Genomic DNA, 23,116 nt, shown 5'->3' with positions numbered 1-23,116 from the left:
CTTAAAATTATATGTTTCACAAAGTAGAATTATTAAATAAATAGCTGCTTGAAGCAGAATCAGAGCTTGGTAAACTAAATAACAAACCTTTTGTGCAACATTACTCCTACCATATTGGGAAAACTTTAGTTGTTGTCTTCTCATGCTCGCGTGCACGCGCATATTTGCGGAGTTTCTTGCGTAGGCATGACACTCGCCATGTCTTATGCGACTGATAAAATCAAATCTAAAAGTAATACCGGTAACTAGATAAATAAATTGTAATTTTACTTCACTTGTAGAATGAAATTGTTTTACAATTTCAAATAGAACGCACAGCAATATAAAAAGCTTAGCGCGTTAAGTAGAAAAAAATAAATTGAATCAATTAATATTTTTCACTAACGAACAGGAAGTTTATATGACTCACCGATCCATAATTATCCATCCACCTCTTTATAGAAATTATTAGTGGTACCAGGTTCTTTCATTCTTAGATTTAGCCATTTTTAAATTGAATGAAAAAACAACTTCGAAGAATAGAACTACCGGTATGTAGGCCTACACTGTCAGCAACAGGTTTGCTGAAAATGAGTAGACGATTCAGGTTTGAACTAAGATCTCGCATTTGCTATTAATAGCGTGCCATAACCGTATCTATACCACGTGACCCATATGCGCCAACCTGCAGACAACCTGTTAATACTCTCTCCCGCACAAACCTACGGATTGTCTTTGTAGCTGTTTTAACAATGGAAATTTGTATATCTGAGAACTCTCATAGAGCTGGAAAAAATGTTTTTGAGAAGGGGTAAGTGTATTATACAAAAATTTTACAAATTTTTCATGAAGGTTGTAGTTATAATCAGCTTTATTAAAGCCAAAGCTACAGTTCGGATGTGAGTAGGTACATTTCAAAACTATTATATTTAGACAAGCATGTATTAAAGCTAGCTAGATCCTTAACATTAGACAAATATTTGCAAGCACTAGTTTACAATACTGTTACATGATGTCGCTTAAAAGAACGGTATTCTGTAAAAAGAAGTCCATCAATCTGCGTGTAAACGATATTGTTATGTGTTTTCGGAAGAATGATGTTATACATAATGATTCCGCGTCCTCACGTATATATCAGAATAAAGTAAAGTTGCTTTATCATGTTGTTTTATTTTTGACTATCTTCAGTTTGTGCACTTTCGTTTAGGTTGTATGAACTTATCAGGTCAATGTTGATTCGGGTGAAGGTAGTGTTGTATGAAGATACTAGTGCCACTAGTATACGAGATACGATATAAGTCATAAGCAATACTAATATTTACTAGGAAAGGATACAAATTTATTTCTGCAAGTCCAACATTTTAAATATATTCGACTTTTTGTATCAAATAAAAAAATTAGAGATAGCTTAGGTGCTAAGATAGGACTAGATATGTTTATGCATTGTACTGACGTGAAATGACAAATGAGATGTTCAGTCATAATATCTTAATATAATTTATGATTGAACTTCAAATGATGTTCATACACAAAGCCATGCAAAATCAAGAGTACTAAGACTTTCCTAATAAGCACACAATTTTACAATACTTGTGTATATCTTATGGTTTCAACTAGCGGCATAAAATTTTGTACAAATTGACAAAGTGCAATGTAGCCTTCTTTTCGTATGTGTGTTATCGAAATTGTATTTACAGGTATACTGCAAATCTTTGGATTCTCTATGTATATCTCAGACTTGTGCTTATTTGGCCTGTATTGGTTTCGTGCAAAGCCAGGGATGATGTTAGTAGCATTGGCACCAGCTATTATGCACCTATGGAGGTCTAAAACTAATGCCAATTTGACTTGAATTTATAGTGCCACTGTCTAAGACATGAATTTGATTCGCAGAAGGTTGATATATTGAAAGATCAATTAAAATACTGCCATAGACCAACATCCCACTAGCAAAGATTGATAAAATATTTAAAAAATCACCCTTGTTGAAAAGATTTTGCTCGTAAAAAAATGTTAGCTCTGAAAGATCGGCCAAATTGCACCGAAAAGAATCCATAGCACTGCCAAGTAATAAAAATGGCCGATGATTTGCTGACATGCTCGACTGAGTTTTCAATTATTGTTATCAACCTTGACACTTCTGCATGGCCTCTAGTTATTACTCCAACGTTTATCAATGAATAGAATAAGATGTCATGGATCAGACTAAAAATATCAACCTTGCTTTATGTCAAGGACTCCATCATCATCATAGCAGTCTGTCGATGCGACGATAACTCCTCATTTTGGTCTGATCAAATGTTTTCAAGGACTAACTGGCAAATATCACAACTTTATATTTTACCAATATCAATCTTGTACAATGTTGATCTAATTTTGGTTTATGGTCAATTCTTATTCCCTTCTTTGAGCTCTCAGTGTACATATCCATAAAACATAGATGTCAAAAATGTAGGCCGAACTTTCGCAACAGCAAGACTTCGTCTGCTACCATGTGCCAGCATCATTTCAATTTTCTTTCTCTCGTGATATATTAGGCTTCAAATATTCTCCCCGGCTCAAAATTCTAACCATTTTCTCCGCTTTTTCTGTTCACAAACTATTACCTTTACAAAATGCAGGGGTTTATCTTACACCTACAGGAGTTTCACTAGCATCTTCAATCATAGTCAAACCACTTGTTCGAGAGCACACACTCTATTGCCAAATTATAGAAGGGTTTTCACTAACTTTCCTGTTGCCAGTCATTCTAATAATTGGCATAATATAATGAATAATTGATATATGTTTGATATCGTAACGTTTAATATTTACATCGCTCTTTCTATTTCAGCAAGCTATTTGTGGGAGGACTGAGTTGGAATACCACAGTTGGTAAGAGCTTTTCTAACATACTTCAATTTTTCATCAACCATTTAAATCATCAAAAGTGCTAATAATTAAAATTATCACTTCATCAATTTTGCCTTTTGTTTGAATGAGTATCCATAACCTTATAGCCAGCCAAGCATTAGGCTGCTAAAATCAGCATGAAATTTAGTTGGTTGCAGGTGACCAAGATGATGTACTGCTTGAGTAGCTAGCGGATAGAAGTGACTTTACCTGGTTTGCTGTGAAGAGCATTTAAAATAATAGAAATAACAGATATTGAGCTAGAGTTTTGACTTGTCCGCAAAATGCAAGCAACTAAAAGGAGGGAGAGAGGAGGAAAGGAAAGAGGGGAGGGAAGAAGAGAGAGGGAGAGAGAGAGAGAGTGAGTGTGGTGTGTCTAGTGTGTAAATCAGTTTGTCCAGCTATAGTTATTAAAATATTGGAGAGGAGTATCCATTTCACAGAAGATTTGATCTTAGAACCTCCCGTTCACCAGGCGAATGCCTTACCAATTTAGCTACTTGAGATTGATGGATTTATTGGGAGATATATGTTGCTATGTGAGTGAAAATGCGCTACCGCTCTCCATTCATAGCGCTTTTATTAGTAAGCTTACTCAAATTAGCCATTGGCAATGTACCAGGCTAATGGCAAGTAGCAGGCAACTACATGAGCTGGTTTTATTACCCGTGCAACGTCTGGCATTCCGCTAGTCTAGTATAAAAATTTAGTGGCCAAAAATATCATTGGTTCAGTGTTAAAGGATTTTACTAGCAGAAATACGTTTAGGTCACTTTTTACAATATTTCATTCATTCTAAGCCGAAAATTAAAAAAATTGAAACCACAATTTTATGCTGTGTTTTGTGAGTAAAAGAGAAACTATGCAACCGGTTCATTTTTGGCACAATGATATCCTAACTTACTCAATTTGTTGTGGCAATGTGTTGGGTGGATCTGATAACACTGCGATCTGTGATTGTTGTTTTTGTATAGGTACTGTATAGGTATTTTATAGGTACAAAGGCGAGTCGTTGTAAACGCTTTTCGATAGCATGAATGATATTCGCATTCTGCATAGGCTCCATATGTTCTAATTTACAAGAAACATCTGACATCATATGCTGGAAATTACATGCACTTCATGCGTCAAGACAAATATTTGCTCAGGTTTTATGTCGCAGGTCAAAAGATTCCCATGTCGAGGTGATTATAAGTTGAGGTTTGACTCTACTTAAAATATCTAACCATTTAAAGCGGATACCAGCTAATTGCATTGCAATCTTTTTGAAATACTCGATGTCATTTCTTCAATCTACTGCTAGTCCATTTGTCTGGTACTAATTGTTTTGTGTGAAAAAAAATTGCCAACTAGTTCCAAGCTGTCAAAATTGTGGCACGGCTATAAAGTACACGTATGTTTTAAAATCATTTTAAAATTTTTAATTCATGATTCATATTGCAATCTTGAAGATGTTTAGATGCCACATTTTACACGTTTTGTGTGTCACATTGAGCTACTATTGTCATGAAATATACTTTGTGATCTCTTTATTATCCTTGAATATTGGCAAGAACTCTTTTGAGGAGTTTTATAGATATAAAACTATATATATATATGTATATAGTTATATATATAGATATAGCGTGTAAGTATGAGGCTGGTAAACTATTTTTATAATTGCTTTATCTGCATAAACTGGAAGTTATAGAGTATTAAATGTAATCATAGAGTATACAAAGTGACATTACAGTTTCCATGTCTGTTTTTTTTATAGGAAACATTGAGTGTAAAACACTGTCAGAATCATGATTTGTTAAAAATTAAAATTACCAAAAAATATAAACAAAAACCATTCTATAGGCTTTTGAGTATGTGATTGCTCCTAGAGTATTTGCACTTGGAAGTTTATGAACTTGGAAGTTTAAGAAGTTATATCTGCTTTTAGAGACTATGCAAAACTACTTCCAACAGTTTGGGGACAGGCTTAGTTGCTCTCTCATGGTAAACCCAAAAACTGGCAAGCCCAGAGGATTTGGATTTGTGACCTTTACTTCTGATGAAACTGAGCACTTGATTCTATCTCAAGAGCATGTTATAGATGGCAAAGAGGTTGGTCTAAACAAATTGCGTTTTGGGTTCTTTTAGCTCCTTGTAATTAGGGAAGCTTGACACTATCAATCTGCCATTCTAAACTTTCATAGACGCAAGCCTAAAAAGCATGGTGGAGGTTACACCCACCTAATAGCTGCTTCGTGGTTTACCATCTAGAAGGGCGACCACTGTAACCAAATATGGCACATTAAAAAAAATTGTCTATTGCAGCCACCATTGACTTTTATTATAAAGCACACCTTTGCAACATTCTAGAATGTATTTAATCAAGCTCTTCAGCCATTTTATGGAAAGCATCAATTCGTAATTAAATAGTAACCCCTTAGGGTAAAACCTTTAAGATGAGTAGTCATGATTTTTTTAGCCAAATATTGTTACTAGTCACATGTGGCATTCATTGAGTTAAAAATCCAGTTCAAGAATTTTACAACGCAGGTTTAAAATTTCTTACTTCTCATTTGTTTTAGTAAATGACATGTCCTTGACTTTTGTCACCTAGAAAAAGAACAAAGGAGGGAATACCCTTCAAAGCACTGAGTTGAAGAACATATAGTTGTTAGTTTTTTCCTAGCTAAACAGTAATGTATATATATATATATATATATATGTATATATATACATGTATATATATATATATATATATATACAGTGATTGTAGGCAGCGTGATACAGTGTGCCATTAGACTTAACTAACTTGAGAGTCTTGTTAAACCATGTTCCGGTAAAACAATCCATTACCACCATGTTTCAGCAGTCTTTCATGCAGAGTCACCAAATTTCAGGTTTTTTAAAGCTTCAGTTTTCTTGCAATTAACTAAAATGCACGCTTATATTTGGCCATGACTCAAAAGTAAATCTCAATCTCAACCAGTCATTTGATGATGTCTAAAAAGAGGTGTGCGTTATCGTTTACAAAATATTTGCGCGACTTCCTAAATGCTTTAACCAATCATGATCTATATCTAGAACAAAGGTTATTTGTTCACAATATGTACAGAACATTTCATTGGTACATTTGAGCAGGCACCGATAACATTTAGTTGATTTGACGTTGAACAACAAACTCCGCCCACATAGATTATTTTGCTTTTCAGTAGTGTACAAACTCATCGAAAGGGGGATATTACTAGAAACAATCCAAGGAGATTCAAGAGAATTTAGTCTTTTATTTGCCTCAAAATGATTGTTTTATTCAATTTTATTTAATAGGTCAACTGAAAAATTTAGCTATTTATTATCACATGATCATTCTAAGTGTATGGTTTAAATGCTATTAATTGATTGGTCAGCTGCCCTAAAGCATTACTCACAATTCTTTGTACATATCATCAAATGACTGGTCCAAATCGTAGTTGTTTTTTGAACTACATGTATGTCTAAATATGTATGCACATTTTAGCCTGTTACAAAAAAACTGATGCTTTAAATGACTTACAATTTAGCATTTCTCTATATAAAAAGACTTTTCTTAACAGCATGGTGGTTACAGATTGTTTTCTCTGAATATGGCCCAACAGGATTTATAATCTAATCTACAATTCAATGGTATTCTTGTAGGTTGATGTGAAGCTTTGCACTCCAAAGGTGCTTAACAGGGTGAGTGATGTGGTACCATATCTAGAGACAAGCTGTTATTTATTACAGCTTGTCACCTACTATCACATACTCTCTACTTAACAATAAGTAGAGAGTATGTAATATACTGTACAATAACTAGAGACAAGCTTCATGATTCCAGTTAGATTTTGTACAAGACAAGCACTGGTGCTATCATTAAGCTCATTATTCCAACAAATCATAAAGCGTGAAGTTTAGAAATACTTAGCTGTTGATTGGTTTGCAGTATTGTAAGTTAGAAATTATAATTGTGGAAAATATATATATAAATATTGGATCTTTGCACTTGTGCATATTCTTATATAGATGATTCGGTTAGAAAATGATGCGATCGATTCACGCAAAATCTTCTTAGGTGGAATTCCACCATTTGCAAAGGAGAAGCAGTTACACATTGCCTTTGAACAACACTTTGGACAAGTAAGTGCATTTAATGTGCTAACTCAAGAATTTTGCATTTAATATTATGTGTTTTATATGTGCCGGAAGCAACCTAGCCATCAAAATTATTTCCATTAGGACCATATCCTTAAGTTTGATTTTCACATAAGTGCTCTTATTTGAAAAAAAAACAGGGCAGATGATAGATACGCTCATAAAATATTGGTCGCCATAGAACTATCATTTGGTAGATAACTGTGCGCCAATATAGGTAAGCAAAGCTAAAGACTAGTTTTATTATAGATGGCTGTAGTTGTCAACCCTTTTTCAGAGAGATTGTGATTCTGAACTTAGTACAATTGTGAGTGATGATGTGGGCTAGATGCTAGTTCCAGTATTTGTTGCCATTAGTTATCTCGCTACTGAAGCAAATGTAAATATATTTGAGAATTGGTGCTTTGGCTACCGTCATAGCAAATGCTTCAGAGTATCCAGTACGAAAAATGTGTATGCCGTTAGCTAGATCACAAAATGTATTCCATGTGGGGTGACACCTTGAAGGAGATGCAACAGTGGTAAAGCCTTTGTCTTTTGCAGAAAAGATTATAGGAGAGAAAACAATCAGGATTGATTTTTTCATGGAAAATTTGAGGCCTTTTCATATTTTAAGAGCAGCTAAAGTAGGAGATTCTGCCTGGGCTGTTATTGCGATGTTAAAACAAGTTGGATTAAAACAGAACAAATACTATGGTATTAAACTTTCTTCTGATTTGCTAGCCATAACAATGTAATATTACTCATACAGTAGGCGCTCCTATAACGTAAACCTTCTTTTACCTAAACTCCATTGAATGTAAAAAATTTATGTGAAGTTTTTGTATCCTATTATATAAGAAATTCTCATGAAACGTCAAGTCGGTGCAATTATTCAAATTTTATTTGAATAACGAGAGTTTTATAGGAAGTCCGTATGTTATGGTCACACACTGCTTATTTCATGTAATTTTGAATAGTGTACAAATAAATTTTTTTCAATTTAGTTGGAGTACAAAATATCCTTCTCATGAAAGGTCTTCACCGTTATCAAACATAGTGCAATAACTAGGAGACTGTATCCTATCCTCAAATTCAATCCTATTCTTGCTCACTAAAGGTTGAAGAGGTTGTCATAATATGCCGACCTAACTACCAAGATGGGCAGCCTAAGTCAAGAGGATTTGGTTTTGTAACATTTGATAATGAGGAGGTGGCAAAGCTAGCGGTGCAGCAGAGGTTCATCTTCTTTTTGGGTAAACAGGTCAGTGCCTGAAAGCTGTAAATTCATTATGATTTCGGCAGATCACCAGTCTACAAGCCAGTCAAGAGCAGCCCCTTTCACATTTTTATAGGATGTTACAACATTTTAAAACAAGGCGCGTTGCCTAATCTTATTCCTCACGTCAAAACATTTAGAGTGAGTGGTATTGTAGCTTGTGGGGCAATCACCTAAATGCTAGATAGACCATAGTTTAATTTAATTTATACATTTTTGTTATTTTCACACTTTTATTTTAATTTTTCCCAGCTCCCTAATTTTTTATTTATTTATTTACGCAACTGTCATGTTTCCAGAAATCTTTGATGTCGCATGTTGAAAATTACTTTGCATGTCAAGACAAACATTTGCTTACATTTTGCGGAGTATGCTAAAAGTTTATGTGTAGAGGTCTTTGTAGGTTGAGATTTGAATATATATTAAATTTAGCTGTAGTTTAAATCAAAAGATAAATAAGTTATTCTCAATGTTATATTGCAAGGATGTTTCAACTGATCATGCACCACCATGTTCTGTAATAACTGATCATGCACCACCATGTTCTGTAATAACTGATCATGCACCACCATGTTCTGTAATAACTGATCATGCACCACCATGTTCTGTAATAACTGATCATGCACCACCATGTTCTGTAATAACTGATCATGCACCACCATGTTCTGTAATAACTGATCATGCACCACCATGTTCTGTAATAACTGATCATGCACCACCATGTTCTGTAATAACTGATCATGCACCGCCATGTTCTGTAATAACTGATCATGCACCGCCATGTTATGTAATAAGAATAAAGCGCATAGATATTGACCTCTAGGATAGGTTTAATTGAGAATTGCTGCCAAATATTTCTGCTTCCTCTGTAAGTTATCATCATCTTTCACATGTCACTTATGAAACAATATCTATACTATACTTCCTCAATTGGGGTATAAAACATTTTTCCAAAATACTGCGTATTGCAACTGATGGTCATTCTATTAAATCATAGAATGCAATGTGATGCTTTTCATTGACAAACACAAAGATGAGGGTCCTTGTAATGTATATTCCCTTCTTGTTAAACAGGTAGAAATAAAGCCTGCGCAACCAAAGAATCCCTGTGAACTCAAGCATTCTCCAACCAAATATTGTGTAGTACCCAGTTCAGGTGAGTCAAATAGTGAAGTTCTTGTATATTTATCCACTGCTCTAGTTATTTCTGCAAATCGGTAACGTAAGAAAAGCTCTTACGTGAAAATAAATTGAATTTGTTGGTCAACATTGTATTACTAATGACAAATAGCTGCACACCCAAATGTTTTAGCAGTTTTCTAGAACAACACCTCTTGAAAATTCTTTATTTCTCATATTATCCATGGTAAATTATCAGCAATAGTAATTAGTTATTCTTGCCTGTATTTCTGTTAACAAATTTTACTTTTTCATTGCTTCAGCCATTTAATTTGGTGTATCACGTATGTTATGGCGTCTGATTATAATATATCGTATAACCTCGACGTATGATCACCTCTATGTATGCATTGTTTGACATAGACTGGGAAATTTGAGCAAATATTTGATCTTGTGGATGACATGTTTAATGTAAGCTATCGCAAGGCGTTGTTGCAGAAATCAAAAATCTAGTCAGGCTCACTCTTTTTTAAAAAACACATTTTCTGTTTTTGTCATAGCCCAGCAACTACTACAATATTAAGCAGGTAAATCAAGTAGATATGTGACTGTGACTTATAGCATAGCTGTCATAAAAGCGCAATTCAAGTAACATAATAATGCAGACACAAAGTAATTTCTAACATATGACATTTGAAATTTCTCAAAACTACTGTTTGGAAAGTAAAAGTAAAAAAGCCAATAAAAATTGAAAATACGATATATAAATAACAAACAACATAAAAATTAAGTTAATTTAAACAATAACTAATAGAATTAGAGTTAGATTTTTAAATACAGTTTTTCTTCAAGTTTGACATAATACAGCTATGTTAACGCTACACAAAACTATATTTAATATTTATCATTTTCCACGTTCTGAAAATAAGTAAATAAAATCCTAATCTTATAAAATAGTCCCTAAAAATATCTGCTCAAACATATAACAGTTTCGCCACACAAAGCAAATATCAGAACAGAGTAGCTTTGTAAGTTGAGATTTGACTGTCGCGATTTATGCTTCTCTTCAAGAATGAGGCAAAAAGTTTGTACACGAAAATCTACCAATAATAATACAGCTCGTTGCTAAGACATATAGTTTGCAAGTCTACTGTGAGTCGAGTGAGTCATCACAGCATTTCAGCAGAGCAATTAGTCGATAAATTTGATTTGGTCAGTGACTAGACACACTTCAGGTTAATCAATTCAGTCGAAAAAGTCATAGTTGTTGTTCTTCAGGTTAATCAATTCAGTCGAAGAAGTCATAGTGGTTGTTCTTCAAGTTAATCAATTCAGTCGAAGAAGTCATAGTGGTTGTTCTTCAGGTTAATCAATTCAGTCGAAGAGGTCATGGTGGTTGTTCTTCAGGTTAATCAGTTCAGTTGGAGAAGTCATGGTGGTTGTTCTTCAGGTTAATCAATTCAGTCGAAGAAGTCATGGTGGTTGTTCTTCAGGTTAATCAATTCAGTCGAAGAAGTCATAGTGGTTGTTCTTCAGGTTAATCAATTCAGTCGAAGAAGTCATAGTGGTTGTTCTTCAGGTTAATCAATTCAGTCGAAGAAGTCATAGTGGTTGTTCTTTAGGTTAATCAATTCAGTCGAAGAAGTCATAGTGGTTGTTCTTTAGGTTAATCAATTCAGTCGAAGAAGTCATAGTGGTTGTTCTTTAGGTTAATCAATTCAGTCGAAGAAGTCATAGTGGTTGTTCTTTAGGTTAATCAATTCAGTCGAAGAAGTCATAGTGGTTGTTCTTTAGGTTAATCAATTCAGTCGAAGAAGTCATAGTGGTTGTTCTAGCATCGTGGCACTTTGTTAAAGATGAACTTGAGCAAAACTTTTGTGGATTATATTAGATTATTATACAATTATTTACGATTGTTTTTGATGTTTGAATTGACCTAATTGCCAGGATGTTTCACAATTAGAATCGATAAAACTTGATCGTGGTTAAAACGCGCGTCATCTTCAAGGATGTAAAGTTGTCCAAATTTTTTTATGCTACAGATGCACAACAATATTAAAAAGGTTTGCATATTAACTTAAATTTCTTGTTGACATTCATAAGCCATACTTCGACCTGCACAACAGTGTATCACTGCAACTTATGAAAGTTTGGTGAGACCTAATTATTGCTCTAGATCATACATGTGAAGGCATGATGAGATTATATATGATGGTTTATCTCACTACAGGAGGATACCAAAGCATGGCAGCACGTTCAGATGTATGTCGTAATTTACCCTTTTACGGGTTTGTACCAACTAACTCAATCACCAGCCCAGTTTTCACCAGCTCCCCTCATCAAAATGGCTACAGTCATACACCAAACCCCGAACAGCCAATTCTGCAGCTGAGGCCCAATGGATTTATCGCACCAACACCAGCACCTCCTGCCAACCTCCTTATCTCTCAGCCTATCCCGAAAGCTGTTTCTCCACCACAACAGCCGGTGGTTGTTTGTGACCAAAGTTATTCCAATTGGTTCAAATCATGGTTTGATCGTACATTGCAGATTGCTCAACAGATGCCGTCGCACAGCCCTGCGCAATCTCTCCATATCGTTAACCGGGCAAATTTCTATGACAGTGTATGTACTCTCAACAAATGTGCACGCATCAGTTAAATGTTATGTTTGCAACAATTCTTGTAAACCTACAGTTTGTCTCCATTGCTCTTTTTATGCTTTAGTTTTTGTTCACTTTTGTTTTCATTTTTGGCTTTTATCCCATTGCTCCATTTGTCAGCAGCTTGCATTTGTAACTTTTTAACATTCTGCTAATATCTTTTAAATGCAATATTTTTCTTGATATTTTGCTTACACATAATATACATGCACGTGTATATTTACATTAGCACTTTAACTAGAGCTAGCAAAGGAACTAAGATGATAGATCGGTATAATGGGCAAGCCATGGTTATATTTAGACAGGCCAATATACAACATTGAATCTGCAGTATGTTTCAAAAACCCATATAAAGGTGATTGATGACCACAAGTTTCACCACAAACAAGATAAATATGTTACAGAAAGCAATGCCAGTCAAGTAACTACGTTTCTGGCTCGCCTTTCCCTTTGCTCTTCTTGCTTTTCTTTTCTTTCTCCTCATCAATTGGCGCCGGTTTGACAAAAGGAATCTTCTCGGAATACTCTAGAATACACAGAGATATTTAAGATGTAAATTTACACCAAGTAGTCAAGCGTAAGATGTATCTGCGGTTTAAAACCTGTCAGCTATGTCCATGGCAATAGTACCACAATTAATAAAAAAATACTAGTAAATATATCAAGTACGGAAACTGACACAACCCAAATTCATTTCTGCATGGTAGATACAAGCTAACAATGAACTAGATAGACTGATGAACGATGAACTATATAGACTGAAAATGGATGTTATACGACAAGGATGAATAATAGCAGTACAACCTACTTTTTGGCATCCAAGGTTTGAGAGCCTCCGGAACAACTATTCCATCGTCTTCCTGGTAATTCTCAATGATACAGCAAATGACGCGAGTTACTGCGCACATGGTGCCATTGAGCATGTGACAGTAGGAGGCCTGGATAGAGAACAGCACTGAGAGTAATTGTCACACGAACCAACCTGTGTATTTGAAGGACCAACTTGTGCATTTCAAGGACCAACTTGTGTATTTGAAGGAACAACTTGCATATTTGAAGCACCAACATGCATATTTAAAGGATCAACTTGCGTATTTGAAGGACCAACTTGCATATTTAAAGGATCAACTTGCGTATTTGCAGGACCAACTTGTGTATTTGAAGGACCAACTTGCATATTTAAAGAATCAACTTGCATATTTGAAGAACCAACTTGTGTATTTGCAGGACCAACTTGTGAATTTGAAGGACCAACTTGTGTATTTGAAGGACCAACTTGCATATTTAAAGAATCAACTTGCATATTTGAAGAACCAACTTGTGTATTTGCAGGACCAACTTGTGAATTTGAAGGACCAACTTGTGTATTTGAAGGACCAACTTGTGTATTTGAAGGACCAACTTGCATATTTAAAGAATCAACTTGCATATTTGAAGAACCAACTTGTGTATTTGAAGGGCCAACTTGTGTATTTAAAGAATCAACTTGCATATTTGAAGAACTAACTTGTGTATTTGAAGGGCCAACTTGTGTATTTGAAGGGCCAACTTGTGTATTTGAAGGACCGACTTGTGTATTTGAAGGACCAATTTGTGTATTTGAAGGACCAATTTGTGTATTTGAAGGACCAACTTGTGTATTTGAAGGACCAACTTGCATATTTAAAGAATCAACTTGCATATTTGAAGAACCGACTTGTGTATTTGAAGGGCCAACTTGTGTATTTGAAGGACCGACTTGTGTATTTGAAGGACCAATTTGTGTATTTGAAGGACCAACTTGTGTATTTGCAGGACCAACTTGTGTATTTGAAGGACCAACTTGCATATTTGACGGATCAACTTGTGTATTTGAAGGACCGACTTGTGTATTTGAAGGACCGACTTGTGTATTTGAAGGACCAACTTGCGTATTTGCAGGACCAACTTGCATATTTGAAGGACCAATTTGTGTATTTGAAGGACAAACTTGTGTATTTGCAGGACCAACTTGTGAATTTGAAGGACCAACTTGCGTATTTGCAAGACCAACTTGCGTATTTGCAGGACCAACTTCCATATTTGGAGGACCAACTTGCATATTTGGAGGACCAATTTGTGTATTTGAAGGACAAACTTGTGTATTTGCAGGACCAACTTGTGAATTTGAAGGACCAACTTGTGTATTTGAAGGACCAACTTGTGTATTTGAAGGACCAACTTGTGTATTTGAAGGGCTGACTTGTGTATTTGAAGGATCAACTTGCGTATTTGAAGGACCAACTTGCATATTTAAAGGATCAACTTGCATATTTGAAGAACCAACTTGTGTATTTGAAGGGCCGACTTGTGTATTTGAAGGACCAACTTGTGTATTTGCAGGGCCAACTTGTGTATTTGAAGGACCAACTTGTGTATTTGAAGGACCAACTTGCTTATTTGCAGGACCAACTTGTGTATTTGAAGGATCAACTTGTGTATTTGAAGGACCGACTTGTGTATTTGAAGGACCGACTTGCATATTTGAAGGGCCGACTTGTGTATTTGAAGGACCAACTTGCATATTTGAAGGACCAACTTGTGTATTTGAAGGACCAACTTGTGTATTTGAAGGACCAACTTGTGTATTTGAAGGACCAACTTGCATATTTGCAGGACCAACTTGCATATTTGAAGGACCAATTTGTGTATTTGAAGGACAAAATTGTGTATTTGCAGGACCAACTTGTGTATGTGAAAGTCAAACTTGTGTTTCTGAAAGTCCAACTTATATTGACAAGCTATTATGAGGAGCAGCTTCGTCAGAGGAAATAATATTCATTAGGGTCATATTTATGAGCCGCTCTTATGGGCTGAAAGGTTTAAACGGGGCAAATATTTCACTTAGCCAAGGTCACACAATGTCATAAGGTCAATAATACATAATGTAGTTGATGTTACCGCTATTTTACAAGATGTTTCATTTTTTTATAAGAATAGGAAACAATTTGAATACAATACTTGCCATATCAACTGCACATCTCCACAGATGCTGCCTACTAACAATCTTAATACAAATTCTAGCATGTCAAAAAGGTTTTAAATAGGAGATCAACAGGTAAAATGTTCTAGATGGAAGATGATGAGCAGCGGAATGCATAAAAAAGCTTATATTTTTCCTGCCTGGACAGTTTTAGTGCTACTACTCGAAAACAAATTTTTTTATCAAATTCATTGCAGGACTAACCTTTTGACCTAGCGGAAATCTGTGATTTTCTGTAAATGTTTATTACATAAAAAATTAACTTTAAATAGAAAAGTTATAATGAGCATCATAAAGTAGAAATTCTGTATATTTGCTACTCACTGCTTCATTCATCTTTTTGGTCTGCCCAAAGCGAACTTGCAGATTTCTTGCTTGGTAGTCAGTACAATTCGAGCATGATACAAGCTCTCGGAAGGCCTTTGATCCAGGGAACCAGCCTTCCAAGTCAAACTTCTTGGCCGCAGCATCATTCAATGCTCCTACAGCAAACATTACTTGATAACAAACTTCAATCTAAAATAACAACTTCAAAAACTAAAATCTGAATGTGTACCTTGAACCACTACAAATTATCGTATTATTTCCTAAAGAATGTACATACTTTTGAGGCAGCCCTGAAAATGTTGTGTATACACAAATGCTGATTTTGTTGAGACCAAATTTTGTGTTGAAAATATTTGTACACCAGTTTGTTTTAACAAAGATTAGAGTAGCTTGGTGGTGACTGGCTACGGATGTTGTGAAAATTTTTCAAATATTTTTGGCGCTAATATTATGACAAATCTTTTTTGTGCTAAAAATTACATCAAATTGATAATACAATTAAGAAATCGGACATAGTTCTAAAGCTGTTCTGGATTCTCCATGAAGGAGAAGCATTTGCAGCAGAATCTCGACATAGATTGATCTCATGGCATACAGATCTTCAGAAAGGCACAAAAACTTGAACAAATATTTGATTCAACATCCGAAGTAATTACCAACAAACAGCGTCCAAAACTTTTCAAAACAATAGTTTCCAAGTCAGCACATGCGTATGCAGTTCTACTTCATATGGTTTGGTTTTATGATGTCCCAAAGCATAGGTCTCAAGAATGCAGTGGAAGTAAACGTAGTGTTGAAAAAAGGAAGAAGATGACGATCTCCTTAGAATTGAAGGAAGAAATTGCCATATTAATAATATGGTGTGATAATTCCAACAGAGTATGGTACGAACTGACCTGCTACGATATTAACAATACGGTATGGTAACTCTAGCAGCTTATAGAACTCCTCCGCAGTCTCAATCAGACGGTCAAACTCTTCCCACGATTTTTCAGGAGCTGTTATGCTGAACTGTTCAATCTAGATAAAGAAAATAGAAAAGTGGTGAATGGGCTACTTAGTGGTGATATGGCAGCGTACTTAAGCGGACTCTGATGCAAAAAGCAATTCCTAGGTCTAGTCTGATGAATATATATTAGGGTTCTGACCTTCTCAAACTGATGCACACGAAATATGCCTCGAGTGTCTCTTCCATGCGAACCCACTTCCTGTCTGAAGCAAGTCGATAAACCAGCATATCTAATGGGTAAATCGGCAGCATTCAGCCACTCATTTCTATGGTAAGCGGCTATGGTTTGCTCTGATGTGGCTATCAAGTACTTCTCATCAACAGTGGAGTCATCTGACTTCTCACTGGCTTTCCCCACCACCTGGGAAGAGACATCGCATGTAAGCATGTATATAACCTGTTTTCATTAGACCTGCAGACCGTCTTCTCTAAGTTAGCAGCACCTACCTTGTATAGTTCCTCATCAAACTGACTCAGCTGTGCCACTTCCTTCATCACATCCTTTCGCATGAAGAATGGGGTGTAAATAGGCGTATAGTCCTTGTCTGTGAGAATGCGCAAAGCCAACTGGGTCAAAGCTTCCTTTAGAAACACTGCAGGCCCCTACAAGCATTCAAAGTTAAACAAACTTTGCATTATTATAGCACAAGAATTCAGAACAGTAGGTGGGGTATAGATACTTGCTTTAAGGTAATAGCCACGCCCGCCCGATACCATAGCACCTCTCTCTCCATCCATTCCGTCTATCATACATATGAGGTCGACATGGGAGTACTTCTTCTGTACTGTACAGTCACCATATGTACGCTCTATGCCATTTTCATCCTAAATATTCACAAAAACATGTAAATGAACGGCTGCCTTCTTCTAAAATGAGTAGGTACGTCACCATGAATCCATTACAGCATCTATTTACGATATCATAGCATAATGATTGCGTACTGTAACACCTGATTTCCCGAAAGGTGTGCATTTTAATAGCAACAATGAAAACGTTGTAAAATCCACACAACGAAGATAATTGTTGTCTTTCTCGTATCTGGATTGCAATGTGTATGAGCATAGCATACAACCAAGACCTAGCTATAACTCTGGTTTAACCTGGCTTCTTTAATGCACATTTTATGGGTGATATTTCCTTCATGCAGAACACATCTGCATGAAAGAACAGGTTAAAAATGAACTTGCACCAATTTTTTGTAAATTTAATCAAAGATTATCGATATTTTTCTATCATTTGCGATTGTTTTTCATATTTGCGGTGATCTGATTGCCAGGACGTTTCTAGAATGAAATCGAGAAAACTTGATCGCGATTAAAATGCTCAGGAAAAAAATACATGCGAAATGACATCACTAGTTGTTATCATTGCGATAGTTGATATCGGCTATTGTGTTCAGGTTGATATCAGCTATTGTGTTCAGGTTGATATCGGCTATTGTGTTCAGGTTGATATCGGCTATTGTGTTCAGGTTGATATCGGCTATTGTGTTCAGGTTGATATCGGCTATTGTGTTCAGGTTGATATCAGCTATTGTGTTCAGGTTGATATCGGCTATTGTGTTCAGGTTGATATCGGCTATTGTGTTCAGGTTGATATCGGCTATTGTGTTCAGGTTGATATCGGCTATTGTGTTCAGGTTGATATCGGCTATTGTGTTCAGGTTGATATCGGCTATTGTGTTCAGGTTGATATCGGCTATTGTGTTCAGGTTGATATCGGCTATTGTGTTCAGGTTGATATCGGCTATTGTGTTCAGGTTGATATCGGCTATTGTGTTCAGGTTGAAGTATTACGTGTCTCTATTCTGTCAGCCCTTTGCAACTAAAGATGCCATAATCGGATTTTCGATTGATGTGAGTTTTTTAATCGCGATCAGGTTTTATCGATTTCAATCTTGAAACATCCTGGTAATCAGGTCACTTCAAACATTAAAAATAATCACAAATAATAAGAAAATATCGATACTTTCTGATAAAATCGACAAAAATTTGGTGTATATTCATCTTTACACAACATTTACTGACGACGCCCGTTCATTTATAAAAAAGGCCTAATCAAAGAAGTCTTTCTTATCAAAACCTGCTGAAAAGCATTTCTCACTAAGTAACCAGCATTTCTGCCCTTAGATAGCAAGAGACAGAGTATACTATAAGGAGAGGCTCACCTCATTATTGCTGATGATGCACGAGTGATGCACTATGTTACCTATCTGATTCAGCGCAGCATTCCTTTCTTCTATCAGCTCAGCAGTTCTTGTATTACATTGAGAAATTTCCTTATCCACCAAACCTCGTATCTTCTTAATCTGATTAACTGTGAGCGACTACAAATAACACTTTAGGCAATCAGTGAGCTGATCACAAGCCTAGAAATGTACTTACACCATCTAATTAAAATATATGACATGTACAGCCAAATATGAAAAAGTAGGCCAAGTAGGCTCGTACGATTCAGGAACACCGGCGATTTTAATAAGCGATGATTTACATTAAGGGCTGGTAAATATGACTCCTTGTGAAACAACCAATAAGGAAATAATTCACAGCATATTTACTTCATATTACAAATACAAGCAAATCAAAATAGTCAAGAGCTATTGCAAATTAACAAGAAATTAGTCTATATTAACTAGAAATTCCCTGTCATACAGCCCACGGCCAAAGTGATATTGGAAAAAAGAAAGGGTACTGATGGTTGAGAAATGCAATATTAGCAGTCAAATGGCACTGCAGAGCAATAGGATAAATGCAATGGTAGCTGCAATGTACTGGGTGTGGGTGTTATTATGTACAACAAACAGCAATAATGAAAGGAAAAGATTATATGTTTATATCTCTCCCCTGCAATAGGAGAAATGCAATATTAGAATTAAAATGCACTGATATTATTAGAATAACCAATATTATTAATATAGTAATACAGTAATAATAGAAAACCAATGTACAATTTTGTTTACATTTCAAAACGTCATATCTAACAATATCAAGAAGTTGTGGTATTTATATAGATTTTTAGAAAATTTATTTAACAAAACTATTTAGAAAAAATAATAACAGTAACATATTGCCAAACATCGATCACTATATACTTCGATCTTGTAAATTCAAATGTTTATTCTTATAATTAAATCTTATAAAATCGAATAATTATTCTTATAATTAAATATTGTAATAATCTCATTAGAATCGTTAGAAAAAATATTATTGTGATTTCCCTTACTTTCACTGCTTTGGACATCAGTTGGAATACCAAAGTACTCATATGTGTCCAAAATGTCAGTTACTTTGAAATCGGCAAAAAAGAAACAATTATATTTCAGTACTTCTACGTTAATTACAGAAACCTTCGGCAAATCGACAATGCTATAGACTGGTGAAATGTGCACATTTTTTTTCGTAAAATGCGCACTACTTAATGGTTCTATTCTCTGTCGCTTGGCGTTTCGTTTGCCGGTCTTAATTTTGATAAAAATAAGGCTTGGCAAGTTTTAATAACGATTTTAGGCCGAATTAATCTGTCTATTTATGTATAATCCGATCAGATGGGTAAGGTTTAGGAAATTTTCTACAAATAATAAAGACTTAGTAACATATTTAAATAGGTTTAAATGTGTTTTGTATCGTTATTATACTTAAACGACTCCATTGAAAAATGGTTAAATTTGTTGATGAGATTTCGGTACAAGGGTTTGCGACGGCCATTTATGAATAATTTTTGTGAGTTGTGTGCACATATGCATTTATCATAAATCTCCCAAACAATCGCTTTGCTCGTGTTTGGTCGTGGGATAAAACCAATTTTGTTATTGTGTATGTGTCTGTCTGTTATTCTGCAGAAATGTCATGCGCATTCATATTTTTTGACTGATTTTGTGTAAAATTTACGTGCATATGCTTCGTGCCTTCTGCCAGGTCGCTAAAAATATTTGATTTCAAAACACTGTTTGGTTCTTGCCAGCCCTCAAACATGACTCGAAAACTCAAGAATGCCCCTTCACACGCATTAAAGAGATTTGATCTCAATGAATGCGTTCATGGATTGTTGTTATGAGAGCAGTGTAGCGATTAACGTTGAAAATCTACACTCGTGCTGCGGGCTGATTGAAAATGAAATAAATGCCTGGCAATACGAGGTTTACCACTAGTAACTACTAGTAACTACATGGTTTACTACTAGTAACTGCCAGAGTCAAGCAAACTACATTTATTGGTCCTTTGTCTAACCATCATGAGTATAGTCAGCGGGCTCATGAGCTCCTGGTTATACACGTTATTTTTGTCGTAGGAGATAAAACAGTTCATAAAATAGTTATGTGTAAAGAGCTTAACAGATCATAAATTTTATATTTTCAGGTACCAATGTCCATAGTAGTGACAGGTGATGGCGGGTTGTGGCAGCATCGAAGGTTAATCCAACTTGATCATAATGGGAATAAATATAAAAACCTTCACATACTAGCCAGTAAAAGTCATGCTACTAACACCGCACTCCTACTATAAAAAGGCCTCCTCCTCCCTCCTCTGTCTTACCATTAATGCTTCAGATGTGCATGTCCTTAATGAAGCCGTGATGCTGTCAGGCACCGCCTCCTGGTCGTCACCTACATCTTCTTTGTTCCTCATCTTTCCTCCAATGACTTTGCTGCATACATTTTTTATTTTATTCCAATTATCGAGATCAAACCGAGCTGCAAAACCAAACAGAATTTATTAAACATATAGTGTTCAACATTGTGAATGGATATTAAATGCTGTCAAATGATGTACAATAAATACCATATGGTCACAAATCATGAACATGTACGCGGAAGCAATAGCAGTTTATTCGAAGGTTAAGCACAACTCTAATAATAATACCAGTAGTATTGGCTATCTATTTCAACCTCTTTGACATATTTTATATGGTATGTTAGGAAGTGAATAGGTCAACAACAGTATGTTGTCAGTATGTCTAGACCTGTTCCCCCCTGCTGGATTACATCTTTGTACTGCTGAGAGAGACTCTAGTAATATAAAAACTAGTGTTCCTTAATACCTCTGGCATGCAGTTTTATGATGCTGTGCATCATTTTAAATTTATTTGAAGAAGAGAACATTAGATATTTTCTTTTGCATGTAATTCCCTGAACAAAAAATTCGCAGTAACCTCCGGCATCTTTTTGAAATGAGAAAATAACCAGTATGTGCACATTAATTAACTTCTTGGCTCTTAGGCTATTGCGGCAGTACCAATTCCAATAAAAATGTCATCAGTCTATTGTAAGAACTTGCATAATAAAATATACCGACAAATCACTTAATCTTGAAGACTTCACATTTGATGAATGTCAATCCCAATGGAGTGCACAATGGGTACTACAATTTTTCATAAATTATGCAGGGCAGTGATATTTTCTATAATCTGTTATGTAACAGCCAAAGCAGCATAGGCGGCATCCTATCAAAAGACCAAGTCAGATCCAGCTGCAGCATTCATAGCAATGCCTCCCATGACTAAATGGTAAATCTTTGACAAAGATAATAGCCTGCAGCTGTGCCAGCGTTTCCTTTTCAGAGCAACCACTTTGAGTCAGAGTTATGTTCTCCTGAGTACTGAGGCTTAATACGAGAGGCAATTACATGTACTACAGTGTGTGTTTGCGGCTTCAAGTCGCACCTGTTCCCATATCCGCAAATCTTCGATGAAAGCAATATTTATTATTTCCTAAAACTTTTTTGAAACTCCAAATTTAGGTCTAGTCTAATTTGTCAAGGTTTCAATTTTGTATCACCTTTACGAGACATCTGTTTCTACTACGTTACACTTGAAATCGACGTGCGTGCATATAAAATGTCTTATATACATACAAAAACAGCAAAATTTTGCACTACGACAAAAACAGTCCGGTGGTGCAGCACTGCGTTCGGCCTTAATTATCAGCTTACAACAATCTCATACTTTTAGGTGTTAAACAGGAATATTAGAAAAAAGCGTGGTATGAAAGTACGCTCCGTTAGTTAAACAGGAATTAAAGCTTGACACGTTCGTGTTTAGCCGACTTGTTAAATGTATTTTGGTAAAAATCTGATATGCAGCTTGCTTTGAACAAAATAAAATGTTACAGAGATGATCAATGATCAACTAGTTTGCCAATCAATGTAGATGAATTAGATTGCATGCAAGTCCATGAAAGTTCATAGTACATGTTGGCAATACCTTGTCTCCAACTAGCATCAGCGGTTGTGACTTTATCAACCAGACTTTCATCTTTAAACCGTTTTCGTTGAGCTTCTTTTATTTTTTCAGCCGACCCTGGCCCACTTTTTTCGTCTCGAAACAAGTCTATGTCAAGCACCATGGTTGTATTTCAACAAAACCTTTAACTAAGCGACGCTTTGTGTGGCAGATGTAATGAATGGATGAAGAAATATTGCGGAAACGGTCTATACCGCAAGGTTTGGCTCGCCATAATTTTATGCACACGTAGCGTGAAAAAACCACGTGCAGTACATGTACGGTAGCTCTCCCGTCTATGTTTTTAGTAAGTTGTTTTCTCATGTCAGATTATTAGAGCGAAGAACCGTTGTTGAAAATTTGAGCAGTCGCTAAACAATGGACTAATATTTGTTAATTGTTACAACCTGTTAGTGAACAACTATTGGCATGGGACACGATTGGCGTTAGGAAACTTTTCGGTTTTCAAATTAAATTAACAAGAATAAACAAAGACAATTTTAATC

The 23,116-nt window shown here is 35.5% G+C and overlaps 2 protein-coding genes and 1 pseudogene across 4 annotated transcripts; 2 read left to right on the top strand and 1 right to left on the bottom strand.

Moving 5' to 3' along the window:
• Positions 1–171: 171 nt before the first annotated feature.
• On the top strand, positions 172–12,258 carry LOC137410620 (DAZ-associated protein 1-like). Of its 3 annotated transcripts, none has more exons than XM_068096067.1 (8): positions 172–232; positions 2,813–2,853; positions 4,799–4,962; positions 6,523–6,561; positions 6,889–7,002; positions 8,117–8,260; positions 9,350–9,431; positions 11,625–12,258. In XM_068096067.1, the coding sequence occupies exons 3-8, from the start codon at positions 4,804–4,806 to the stop codon at positions 12,053–12,055; spliced, it is 969 nt and encodes a 322-aa protein (XP_067952168.1). In that variant the 5' UTR covers positions 172–232; positions 2,813–2,853; positions 4,799–4,803; the 3' UTR covers positions 12,056–12,258. The 3 variants fall into 3 exon arrangements, with proteins under 3 accessions (XP_067952168.1, XP_067952167.1, XP_067952166.1); XM_068096066.1 differs by having other exon boundaries at positions 172–241; XM_068096065.1 differs by lacking the exon at positions 172–232 and adding an exon at positions 701–790.
• A 72-nt stretch (positions 12,259–12,330) lies between these two features.
• LOC137410619 (serine--tRNA ligase, cytoplasmic-like) lies at positions 12,331–22,822 on the bottom strand. Its single transcript, XM_068096064.1, has 10 exons — positions 22,593–22,822; positions 20,927–21,084; positions 18,562–18,720; positions 17,078–17,218; positions 16,841–16,996; positions 16,533–16,754; positions 16,281–16,404; positions 15,382–15,539; positions 12,865–12,994; positions 12,331–12,582 (listed from the first exon to the last, which is right to left on the bottom strand). The coding sequence occupies exons 1-10, from the start codon at positions 22,732–22,734 to the stop codon at positions 12,482–12,484; spliced, it is 1,491 nt and encodes a 496-aa protein (XP_067952165.1). The 5' UTR covers positions 22,735–22,822; the 3' UTR covers positions 12,331–12,481.
• LOC137410617 (WD repeat-containing protein 87-like) lies at positions 13,950–14,849 on the top strand (annotated as a pseudogene).
• Positions 22,823–23,116: the final 294 nt, after the last annotated feature.

The sequence above is a fragment of the Watersipora subatra genome, chromosome 1 (genome assembly GCF_963576615.1).
Source record: "Watersipora subatra chromosome 1, tzWatSuba1.1, whole genome shotgun sequence".
In the NCBI taxonomy this organism is placed as follows: domain Eukaryota; kingdom Metazoa; phylum Bryozoa; class Gymnolaemata; order Cheilostomatida; family Watersiporidae; genus Watersipora; species Watersipora subatra.
This window is presented reverse-complemented; position numbering and strand designations above follow the sequence as displayed.